Genomic DNA, 12,198 nt, shown 5'->3' on the forward strand with positions numbered 1-12,198 from the left:
GAAGCTGGAAGGGGCTATATGCCAAGGAAAGCGGGCATCCTCCAGAATCAGAAAAGGCAAGAAAAATTTCTCCACTAGAACCTCCAGAAAATAACACAGCCCTGCCAATAACTTGAATTTAGCTCAAGGAGATTCATTCCAAACATCTGACCTCTGGCAGTATAAGATGATAAATGTGTTGTTTGAAGCCACTGTGTTTACAATAATTTGTTACAGCCGCAGTAGGAAACTAATACACCATCTATGTCCCAAAGATGAAACAAAGCAGTATTGAGTAATGGATTCCTCTATCATTTAGCTATAAATCAGAAGAGAGTAGCTTAATTCAGTACACATTGATTGAATACCTACTGTGTGAGAGGCAAAGCACTAGGTACTGAGATACATTGAACATTCGTAAACGTGGTTGACAATTATTAGGTGCTGTTTAGATACCAGATTAGCACATTTAATAAGCAGTTACTAAACACCTAATAGTAATCAATGTTTATAAAACCCTTGCCATGCTTGAGACATTCTCATTCAATCCTCATGATGACACTGCGAGGTGGACATTATTAACATCACCATTTTACCACTGAAGACCCTAAATTTCAGCGAGGTGCATTAGTCCGTACAAGATCAATTAACTAGTATACTGTAGCATCAGGATTTGAGCCTCAGATTCGATTTTTAATCACTAACTCTATTGCGTACTATGTTCTGCAAACGGAAACACAAAACAGACGCAGAACCTGACCTCGGTGAGCTCAGACTTGCAAAGCGCAAGCTGGAGCTGAGTTTAGTGGAGGAGCGGGGTTGGCGGAAGTGGGGTGATGCCTGTGGATCCTGATTGCCACTTCTCTGTCCTACTCACCCGACCTCCAGGTCTGTCCGTCCTGCAGAAAGTCCTAGACACAGCGGCCGAGAAGAACTGGCAGGTGACAGCCGTCAACATTTTGACAACCACAGAGGAGGGATACCGGATGCTCTTCCAGGACCTGGAGAAGAAAAAGGAGCGGCTGGTGGTGGTGGATTGTGAATCCGAGCGCCTCAGTGCTATCCTGGGCCAGGTAGTGAGTGCAGCAAAGCGCCCTCCGGGTGGGCCTGGGGGATGGCTCGTGAGCGAGCTGGGTGATCATTTGCCTTTGGTGTTACAAAGAGAGCTCTTGACTAGGTGAAACCAGAGGCCTGCCTTCTCACGTTCTGTAATTCATACAATTTAATTCTGGAATGTTACGAAATAGCGCAAACACTGGGAGCCTTCACGCAGGACTTCAAATGGTTCTCGGATCAGTTAACCAAAAACTTACCTCCAGTGCTTCCTTTTCTTGTTCAAAAGCAAAACACATTGCATGTTAGAGTTTGTGAAGTGCTATCACAACCTGCAGAGCCAGATTCCTGGGTTCAGCTCTGAGTTCTGTCACCCACTGGTCCAGCATTTGGTTTCTCATCCATTTGGCCCACTGACCAGTTTTGAGTCCAAGGAGGCACCAGGCACCTCCCTTTCCTGGAACACATCCATGTGTCTGAGCAATTAATTGATTGTCCATTCCAAGAAAGGGCACTGTAATCTCAGTAGTCTTTAGCCAGGCATCTCTAAGCCATGGTTCCTCCAGTTCTCAGAAGTAAAGCATGTGTCATTGGATAGGTCACTTGTCTTTTTAAATTACATTTGTGTATTTAGATGAGCTAGCAAGGAAGTAGATTTTGCAATCGTTTTTGAACAGTGCTATACAATTAAAGATGGCAGTTTTAGGTACTTGACAACATGACAGAGCTTGTTAATGGCCCTCAAGACCCCTGGGGCTCCCACAGGGAATCTCAGCACCAGCTCAGCAATTGCTCAGAGGCCTCGGGAACTGAATAGGAGAGATTTTGAAAGTCAGGGGTTCTTTGAGGCGTTAACTCTGTGTTCTACTTTACAAAGTGTGGATCTGGCTTCCCTCTCAGAGAGAGAAACCAGCAAAAATTGTTTCCATTGAGATGGGCGTTTTTTGAGCTGGAGTCATGCGACTGGAATTCTAGTTAAGTAAAGCAGAATAGAGTACTGGTTAGAAGTAGAGACCCTGGAGCCAGACTGCCTGGGATTCACATCCCCAGCTCTAATATTTACTAGCTCTGTGACCTTGGGCCAGGTTTTTCATTTCTACATCTCAGGTTCCTGATCCGTAAAATGGGCATAATAATAATAAAATAATGATAATAACTACCTTTAGAGAGCTCTTGTGAGGGTTAGAAGAATCTATGTATACATGTAAAGCACTTAGAATAGAGCCTGCCCCACAGGAAGTGATATATGTAAGGATTTACCTATTTTAGCTATTCATAGTGCCAACTGGTACCGGTTTTCTTTTGTTTTGCTTTGTTTTCTTAGTTCAACTTTTAATTTTGAGATACAAATTCATATGCGTGTGTAAGAAATAATACAGAGAGATCCCATGTACCGCATATCCAGTTATCCCAATAGTAACATCTTACAAAACTATAGCAACTATAGTGAAATATCACAACCAGGAAATTGACATTGACATTGATACATTCGAGGTACAGAACATTTCCATCACCGTAAAGATCATCTGTGTTGCCCTTCTGTCCTCATCTGGCTTCCCTCTCTCCCTCTCTTTTTCCCTTTCCTCAGGCACTCTCTAACCTGTTCTCCATTTTTGTAATTTTCTTATTTTAAGAGTGTGATATAAATGGAATTACATAGTATGTAATGTTTGGGGTATGGCTTTTTTCATTTGGCATAATTCCCCGGAGATTCATTCAAGTTGTTGTGGGTATGATACTGCTTTCTTGAGTCACTCTCTCTTTGGCAGAAGTGTACTCATCTGTAAAATAGGAATGAAGGCCCCTGTTCTACAAAGCTGATAAAAAGATTAGATGAGATAGGAGGTAGAGAAAGTGTTGAATGATAAGTTGGTATTCTTAAAGACTGATAACTCCAGCTGTATTATTCCATAGTAAAGATAAAGCTGTTGGTACTATTTTCTGAGTGCTTACCATATACCAGACACTATGCCAAGCTCTCTCCATGTATAATTCCACTTAATCCTCACATCATCTCTATAAAAACAGCTTCTATTAGATCCCCTATTCTATAAATGAAGAAACAAGAGATTACACTTGCATGGGATTTCACATAGAAGGAAAGCAGGAAGTCAAATCTATCTTGGTCGGGCTACAGGGCCCAACCTTTTAAAAATGCAACTTTCAGCACATGTGCTGTCTATAGCTACCCCCTCTGTCAAAGGACAAACTTGTGTTTGGGAAGGAAGGAACTTGTTTGCATGAATATTTTAGATTGCAGTGTATTAACTTTTTTAATCGATGGAGTCTTCTATTCTGAAAAGTAAGACCAAATGCTGAAAGGATCTTACAAATCACCCGATTTACCATTTGCATTCATACTTCACAGATGGGATGACTGATAGTCATATTGGTTGAATGATTTGTCTTGAGTTCAGACAACTAGTTAGTGACAATGACCATGAGTCTAAAAGTTACATCTTCTGATTTGCAGTCTGACATCTTAGCATCATCCTAGACTATCTCACACTCAGGAATTGGGATCTTTTGTCTAACACAAATGTTCTGCCTAACCTAAGGAGGAAGACAATGATTCCAAATTCCAAATAGGGCATTAACTGCCTGTCTCAGTCTCTAGTGCCCCGACTGGAATATAAGCTCTATTAAGATTTTTGTTTTGTTTTCTTCCCTGCTGCATCCACAGTGCCTTGAACAGTGCTTGGCACCTAGTAGGTATTCAGTAAATATTTTTTGAATGAATGCGAAGAATAGGGAATCAATGAATGCTCTAAGATCCCAAATGTGAGATGGGTCTAGATATCTACAGGTAGCGTTTGACTGGAAAAGAGCCTTTAAGCTGGAGGTAAGAGCATGTAGGGAGGCCCAGAGGGCATGTGGGGGCCAAGGTTCACAGAGGGGCTTAAGAGGCCAAGTGGAGGATGTCAATTGTTTACTGGAAGACAATGAAAAGGAGATGAACCCATGATTGTGACCATCTTTGGAAACCATCTCAGAGAGTCTGGGGTTCATTCTGTAAACAGTGGAGAGCCAGTGAAGGTTTGTGAGCAGGGAACAGGGTTATTAGAATATAATGCTTTATCAATATATAAGACACTTAATTATGTAATACAGTCATTAAGTTCAGAATGAGTTAGAGATGGATGAGGGACACCAGGACCAGGCCATCCATCACCTTACCCTGTTCTTTGCCTTCAAAGTGCTTTTCACCTGCTGAAATCTTGTTCATTTATCTGTTTATATATTTACCATCTGGCTCCCTGCTAACGTGTCAACTCAGCTCAATGAGGGCTTGGGGATCTTGCCTCATTTGTTCATAGCTTGTCCCTAGCACATAGCATAGAGCTTGGCATGTGGCCCATGTTCAGTAAATATTTGTTGAGTGAATTAGTTAATCAGAGAAGGCTTTACAGAGTAGTTGGGATTAGAGCTCAGCCATAAAGGTGATGAACAATCAGAGAGAATGGGAAAGGGCATTCCAGGCACAAAGGTTGTGAATTAAGGCAATCCGGTGGAAATGAGCTTTGAAGAGATGGGCTCAGTGAGGCAGTGGACTCCAAGTGTACATTACCTTTACAACAACTTTCTCAGTTTGTAACCCTGTGTACCTGTATCTCTTCATCTGTTTAAGTATGGGTCTCCTCCCAGTAAACTGTGACCTCCAGAACAGCAAGCACCATGCTTGTTTCACTTTCCACTATATCTGCAGCACAGTGCTTGATAGATAGTAAGCACTTAATAAATGTTTGTGAAAGGGAAGCTAGGCCATCAGGTAGGTAGGTGAGTAGATGGGCTGGACAGTTTGTGTTAGGTCAAACCATATAAAATTACTGATTTTTATTGGTCAAAAGTCATTAATTATCAGCTGTTTCCTATGTTTCAACCTGTAATTTCATCCTGCAGGGACTATTCTTATCCACTGCCTAGATGCATTGGGTTTCAAACTGTCTTTTATTTGCTATTTTGTGCTTATTAGAAGCTGAATAGGTTTCTGATAAAGGTATCTCATTGCTGAAAGAGCAAAAAACCATTTGACAAGAAAATGAAAAAGTAAAGAAGAATTATTAATAAAACTATCATCCCAAAAGTCTTGGCGCTCCATAATCTGGAATTTCACAGGCTAACCACTGTTTCAGAGCATTAATTGTGTGTGCTTGCATTTAATTATTCCCTACATAAAAAAATATGTGAGCCGCTATGCACATACATCCAATTAAGTAGATGTCTGAATGTGGGTGTTAATAACCTTGAAATTTTATTCAGTTAGAGAAGAAGCCCAAGGGCTTCTCATGTGTTTTATGCGTCCTTGCAACAGTGCAGGGAGAGAGGCACTGAGCAGGGTGTACTAACCTCAATTTGATGATTAAAAAATAATAATAATAAAGAAATAGATCAAGTTAACTTGTAGGCTGAGCTAAGACTAAACAAAGGACTGCGGTCTTAGCTGTTCCTTGCTGGGTGGTATGTCTGGGTGCCCAAGCAAACCGCTGGGTAGTTCTTTCTACAAATATTTTCTTGCCTGCAATGATTAGGGATGGTCTGCACATTGAAGATGGACGGGTGTTTGGGGACCTTGGCTCTGAATCAGGCATCATGTGGAAAGGCTCACAATAGCCAGGTCCCTGTCCTGACACTGCTACCATACTGCTGTGGGATCTGGCACATCACTTCATTTCTCTGGGCCTGGACTTCCCATCGGTACAGTGAGGGGCCGGACCAGATGATCCTGACATTCTCTTCCAGCTTCCGGGCTGAATGGCTCATTGATGTCTGAGTATCCAACAGGTTTAGGGAAGAAGGCGCAAAATTCAGGGAAACAAGGAACTGTATCTGAATATGGTCCATTCAAGGATTTGAAGTTCAAGAACTGGGGTGGAATCATCCACCTACCCATTTGACTATCCTTCCACCCATCCACCCATCTGTCCACCCAAGCAGCAGATATTGTTATAACAGTCACAAGGAATTCAATACAACAAAAGATTCCCACTATGTATGGGAAGGCTTTATGGAAGAAGGAAAGAAGTGAGCATTTTAGCCTGGACCTTGGGGTTATGATAACACTACTCTACCCCGGAATCAGGCAAAACTGATGTCAGATCTTACATCTGCACTTAATAGCTGGGTAACTTCAGGGAGTGTATTTGACTTCTCTAAGTCTCAATTCCTCATCTGTAAAACAAGGACATCAGCAATGCCACCACCATTGGATGGTTGTGATATTGTAGTTTGGGTACTTAGGATAGGACAGGGCACATTTCCAGTACTCAGTGTTAATTGCTGGTTATTGTTGGTGTAGCTTTAATTGTCAGTATGATTAATGCATCCCCTCTCGTTGTGTTTTGTAGATTGTAAAGCTGGAGAAGAACGGCATTGGCTACCACTATATCCTTGCAAATCTGGTGAGTAGAGGACACTGCAGGCTCTCAAATGGTGGGTCTTTCTGTGTTTGGGGCCCGGCTTGTTTCTGTGGTACCTGGCTGGAGGGAACAGTGTGGGTGGGAGGGGCACTTCCAAGCTTTGCCTTTTCCCCTTCACATCCCTGCTTATCAAACCACAGCACACTCAAGGTGAACCTCTAAGCTTCCTTGGAAGAGATCGTGCTGGTGGGCAGGCCTCCCTCAGTCATAACAATTCCAGCTTTAATCGGCTCTGCCACTTGGCGATAAGAACAAAATCACCACATCTTTGAATGTATAAAAAATGTTTCGACCCCACTGGTTTTGACCCTCTATTTTGACACCAATGGTAGTTTTACTGTTTATAAATATAAATGTTTAAATCATAATGATACTAGCGCTGACAGATCTTTAACCAGAAACAGTTTTACAGCATAAACAATATTATGCCAATTTAGTTTTTATTCCCTTTTTTATGTGGCATAGACAAGCTGTCTTTTAAAGAAAATTTTTATTTTCATTTTTATGTGCTGCAGTTATTTTAATTGGGTGCAATTATTTTCCATGGTATGAAGACTTGACTCATAATTTTTTGTACATGTTAAATTTTACCTAGCAACATGCACAATTATGAGTTTTCTTTTGTGACCATCGTTTTTGACAAGTCTGTTTTTCCTGGGTCATCTTTTGCTCCTCTTACTTTTTTAATCATGAAGTTTGATATTTCCAGTAGTTTTTTCCCAAAGCCAAACGTAATTTTGTTTGGCCTGCCTTATTTTCTAAAGAGCTAATTACATGCCATCCAGCTCATCCATTTAAAGTATACACTTCAATGGTTTTATATATATTCACAGAATTGTGAAGCCATCACCACAGTCTCATTTTTAAACTTTTTCATCACTCCCCCAAAAGAAACCCATACCCATTAGCAGTGATTCCCCATCACCCCACAAATTCCTCCAGCCTTAGGCAACCAGCAATCTACTTTATATCCTTATGGATTTGCCTATTCTGGATGTTGCATGTAAGTGGAATCAAGAATATGTGGTCCTTTGTGACTGGCTTCTTTCATTTAGCATAATGTTTTCAAGGTTCATCCATGTTGTAGCACGAATCAGTACTTCATTCCTTTTTATTGCCAAATAACATTCCATTATATGGATGTATCCCATTTTGTTTATCCATTCATCAGTTGATGGACACTTGGGTTGTTCTCACTTTTGGACTATTATGAATAATGCTACTACGAACATTTGTTACAAGTTTTTCTCTTCAGCATAAACCTAGGAGTGAAATCACTAGGATACATGGTAACTCTATGTTTAATATTTTGAGAAACTCCAAAACTGTTTTCCAAAGTGGTTGCATCTCCCAGCAAATTTTTTTTTGAATTTTATTTTATTTATTTTCTAGCAAATTTTAATAAATAACAAATTTTGCCATGTGACAGTTTGAGCAACTGTCAGATTTCCTTAATGATAGCTTTTTCTACAAAGTTTGCTTATTATCCTGGCCTGTCTTTATGATTTTCAGTGTTTCCTTTAAGATGTGATTTTTAGCTTGTTGTCTATAACAAATTATATCACTCAGTTTTAGCAATGTTATTTTATGTTGATTATTCCTGTGAGTAATATTAATTATTAATTGAACAAGAGACTGATATTTTCTACTTGCTTTTGGAATAAAGATCATTAATAGAACAAAAGCACAGGGGCTGGGTATATGTAAAGGTCAAAATGGCAGGATCTAAAACACCTTGCCTAATTCTTAAGCTCTGTCTCTCTGGGTGGATCTCCAGCCTCAGATCCCTGGCTTAACCTTCTTTCCCCATCAAAACTTCCTTGCCTTGGCTGTCCTAATATTTCAGGGTCAGGACTGGAAATAAGAAGGACTTCTTGCGATAGGTTAATTTAGACCCAGCTGTTAATAGATATATATGCTACTTTTCTCAGAGATATTTGCATTTTAAATGGCAGATGGCTGTCCAAAGATTTTTGGGGAACCAAGAGTTTCACCCTCAAAAACCATTTGGAAGGGACTTCCCTTGGAGGTCCAGTGGTTAAGAATTCGCCTTCCAATGCAGGGGGTGCGTGTTTGATCCCTGGTTGGGAAGCTAAGATCCCACATGCCTCACGGCCAAAAAAACAAAACATAAAACAGAAGCAGTATTGTAACAAATTCAATAAAGACTTTAAAAATGGCCCACATCAAAAAAAATCTTAAAAAACAAAACAAAACAAAAGAAACCCAAAAAACAAAAAAAACATTTGCAAGGATGAAATTTTTGACTTCATAAGGAAGAAAACTCTTGACACCCCTTGAATCCCAGATCCTTAGTCCTAGAAGGGACTTTGGAAGTCAGCTCTATCTAAGTCTCATTTGCTTATAGGGAAACATTTGCTTGTAGTCAAGCCAGCAAGATGGTGTGACTTGGCCAGGGTCACACAGCAAGTCAGTGATAGAGCTAGGCCTGGCACCAGGGTTAGTGGGCAGCACCCAATGCCTTTTCCACTTCATCAGGACATCTCTCAGTACAGACCACGTGGGCACCCTGCTGCTTGAGAATACACAGAGCAAGGTTGGGGGCATGCATAATCACCTCTCCAGGGTAAGACAGAAATTACACATCATTGGCCTCAAAGCCACCGAAAGACCTCAGGTAATTACATCACCAGGCTCCATCTGTTGCCAAGTGACCCCTCGGTCACAACATCACCAAGTCAGCCCTTTGGGTGTCTGTTTCCTTCTGATCTGCATTCTTTTTTTTTCCCCTGACCTAATGAGCTCTCAAATCCTTACAACGGCCAACTAATAGGATGCAAATTGCATATACCATCCAAATACAAAAGACTTGCATGTTCCAATAGATTAGTTGATAATTAGGCTTCAAATTACTAATTAATTCAGTCTGAAACATAGTTGAGTATGTGGTGTGTGTCTTTCTTCCCCCTTCAGAGGAATAAAGCAATTTATAAGATGATAATTTTTAGAAATTCCGCCACATAATTAGCCTGCTGCTGCATGGAACTGACCCCCTCCTTCAGAGTGTTTGTGATTAGGGTGCAATAATAGAGTTAGAAACTAAGGAAGGAAGCTTTTGAAAGATTTAACAAAAAGAGGGAGCTACATTTTATTTTGCAGTTCTTTCTGTCCCTGTCAGGATGCAGGAGCTTCAAAGAAGCCAACAGCATTCTTGTTACAGAGCACTTTGGAGGGATGCTTTTCTGGCTTTGGAGGGCTGCTAGAAGAGAGGATGGAAGGAGACTGTGGATCAGAGAGGAGAGCTTTATAACAGGGAGTCATAAAAAAAAGAACAGAAAAGAAAAGCCATGTTTTTTGTCCAGACACCATCCTCAGCTAGTATCTCTGTGATCTTGGGCAATTTTCCAGCCCTCAGTTTCCACATCAGGAATAATAGTTCCTATTCTATATGCTCATGGAGTCACTGTGGAAACCAAACATGTTGCTGAATGCCACCATGCCTTGAAAAAGTTGAAGTGTTCTGCATAGGTGAAGAATCCTAACTTCATATACTAAATCTACCCATCTGTACATACTCACATGTTGTATCTGTATGTATACATGCATATATATGCCTGTGCATATATATGCTGATATATGTATTCATATTTTATATATGATAGGATAGACGTATATTTATATTTCCATAGCATTGGTATGTCCATAAAGTGAACTTGAACCTTGCAGAAATTGGTGAACTCTACCATTATTTCTTAAAGAAGCCTCTGGGCCCTGGAGCCCCCTGATGAACCAAGCTCTCTTGTCTGGCTGTCAGTCCTCCTCCAAGCCCAGCACTGACTCGGTTTTCACTCCCTGCTCTGAGACTGTGATCATAGCAGACAGCTACCAGCCAGAGCTCTCTAGAGTTATAGCTCTTATCTCTGTGATGCATCAGCCGCAAATCTTAGAACAAATTGGTGTTTCTCAAAAGGAAGATATGTGGACCTCTACAGTGCGTCTGCACAGTTTAGGAAACACTGAGCCAATGGTTAAATTCTTCAGTCCACTGAGACTGCAAACATGAGTACTCACAGCATGGGACAAATGATCAGATTGTTTATATTGATGATTTGACTTCCATTGAAATAAAAAAGCACAACATTTAAAAATTCTTGTAGAGAACTAGCAGAGCTCTGAGAATTTATAAAGGGTCCAGCAGACCCCAGTCTGAGAAACACTGAAGGACTGAAGATATTGGTTGTCCTTCTGTGTGGACCGTATGGTGCCTCCTGGGGCACCAGTAACAATAACAGCAACTTCTTTCATTTTTACACCAAGTTATAGCTCATGTGATGTTTTGGCATGAATCACACCACTGGGTTTTGAACCTTGCAGTACTCCTATGACATAAGCAAGGTAGAATTCCTCATCCCCACTTTATAGAAATGAGGACTGAGGATCCAAGATGTTACATGACTGATCTGCAGAGGGGGAAGGCAAGCACTCCTCAATGGAGTCTGGCTCTCAGGAATCTGGCAAAAGCCACGTGATGTGATCGTAAGAATAGGATGACCAGGTTAACCTGAGCCACTGAACTAGAATTCCTTAAACCCCTAATAAGTAACTAAAACAATAATAACAATGGTGATAACTACTATTCATTGAATGACTGCTACATTCCAGACACTATGATATATACTTAAACAGTTACCTATTAAATCCTCATAATTGTCCTGGAGGTTGATAATATTATCCCCATTTTTCAGATGAAGAAACTAAGGTTCAGAAAGATTAGTGAGTTTTCCGGTGACAAAGTTTACAAAGTCATGGAGCTGGGCTTCCCCTCCAGGACTAGAGAACTCCAAAATCCATGTTCTTATACTGTGCCATGTGACTGCTGAGCATGGAGGAGGTGGGGACGGGTGCAAGGGGGACACAGGCTCTCGATAAGAGGGCTTCAGGGGCTTCCCTGGTGGCGCAGTGGTTGAGAATCTGCCTGCCGATGCAGGGGACACGGGTTCGAGCCCTGGTCTGGGAGGATCCCACATGCCGCGGAGCAACTAGGCCCGTGAGCCACAACTACTGAGCCTGCGTGTCTGGAGCCTGTGCTCTGCAACAAGAGAGGCCACGATAGTGAGAGGCCCGCGCAACGCGATGAAGAGTGGCCCCCGCTTGCCGCAACTAGAGAAAGCCCTAGCACAGAAACGAAGACCCAACATAGCAATCAATCAATCAATCAATTAAAAAAAAAAAAAAAAGAGGGCTTCAGTTTAAATCTTCCCTACAGTTGCAGCAATAAACCTGGAGTTCAAACTCAGGCTCTCAAACTCCCACTGGGTATCTTTTCCACTGACACTGATGGAATTTCATTATAATTATACAGTTGGCCCTCCATGTTTGTGGGTTCCATGTCTGCAGATTCAACCAACTGCAGGTCAGAAATATTTGAAAAAAAATCCAGAAAGTTCTAAAATGCAAAACTTGAATTTGCCGCACAGCGGCAACTATTTACACAGCATTTATATTGTATTTCTAGCTATTGACATAGCATTTACATTTTATCAGGTATTGTAAGTAATCTAGAGATGGCCTACAGTATATGGGAGGACGAGAGTAGGTTATATGCAAATACTATTATGCCATTTTATATAAGGGACTTGAGAATCCGCAGATTTTGGTGTCTGCGGGGGTTCCTTCACCAATCCCCCATGGATACCAAGGGACAACTGTGATTTCTAATGCACAAACTAGCTGAGGGAAACACACTGAGGACGGGTCATCCCAGGTCTTACTGGGGGATTGGGGGACC

At 41.2% G+C, this 12,198-nt stretch overlaps 1 protein-coding gene, 2 long non-coding RNA genes and 1 pseudogene across 7 annotated transcripts in view; 3 read left to right on the forward strand and 1 right to left on the reverse strand.

Moving 5' to 3' along the window:
* LOC309622898 overlaps positions 1-12,198 on the forward strand; it is an 843,724-nt gene that overhangs the window by 577,689 nt on the left and 253,837 nt on the right. The window lies entirely within an intron of this gene.
* GRIA1 (glutamate ionotropic receptor AMPA type subunit 1) overlaps positions 1-12,198 on the forward strand; it is a 315,761-nt gene that overhangs the window by 165,413 nt on the left and 138,150 nt on the right. For all 4 annotated transcript variants that reach the window (XR_014241162.1, XM_082379063.1, XM_082379062.1 and 1 more), the window contains exons 4-5: positions 868-1,052; positions 6,378-6,431. Coding sequence is in view for 3 of the 4 variants with exons in the window: in XM_082379063.1 (XP_082235189.1) it covers positions 868-1,052; positions 6,378-6,431 (239 nt within the window). In the remaining variant the exon portion in view is untranslated. The remainder of the gene's footprint in view (positions 1-867; positions 1,053-6,377; positions 6,432-12,198) is intronic.
* LOC309622902 overlaps positions 1-12,198 on the reverse strand; it is a 480,082-nt gene that overhangs the window by 106,732 nt on the left and 361,152 nt on the right. The window lies entirely within an intron of this gene.
* The window catches only part of LOC309622864 (N6-Methyl-AMP deaminase pseudogene), a 472,574-nt pseudogene that overhangs the window by 47,551 nt on the left and 412,825 nt on the right, over positions 1-12,198 (forward strand). The gene's annotated exons all lie outside the window — the stretch shown is intronic.

The sequence above is a fragment of the Balaenoptera borealis genome (genome assembly GCF_965194805.1).
Source record: "Balaenoptera borealis genome assembly, chromosome: 2".
Lineage (NCBI taxonomy): Eukaryota > Metazoa > Chordata > Mammalia > Artiodactyla > Balaenopteridae > Balaenoptera > Balaenoptera borealis.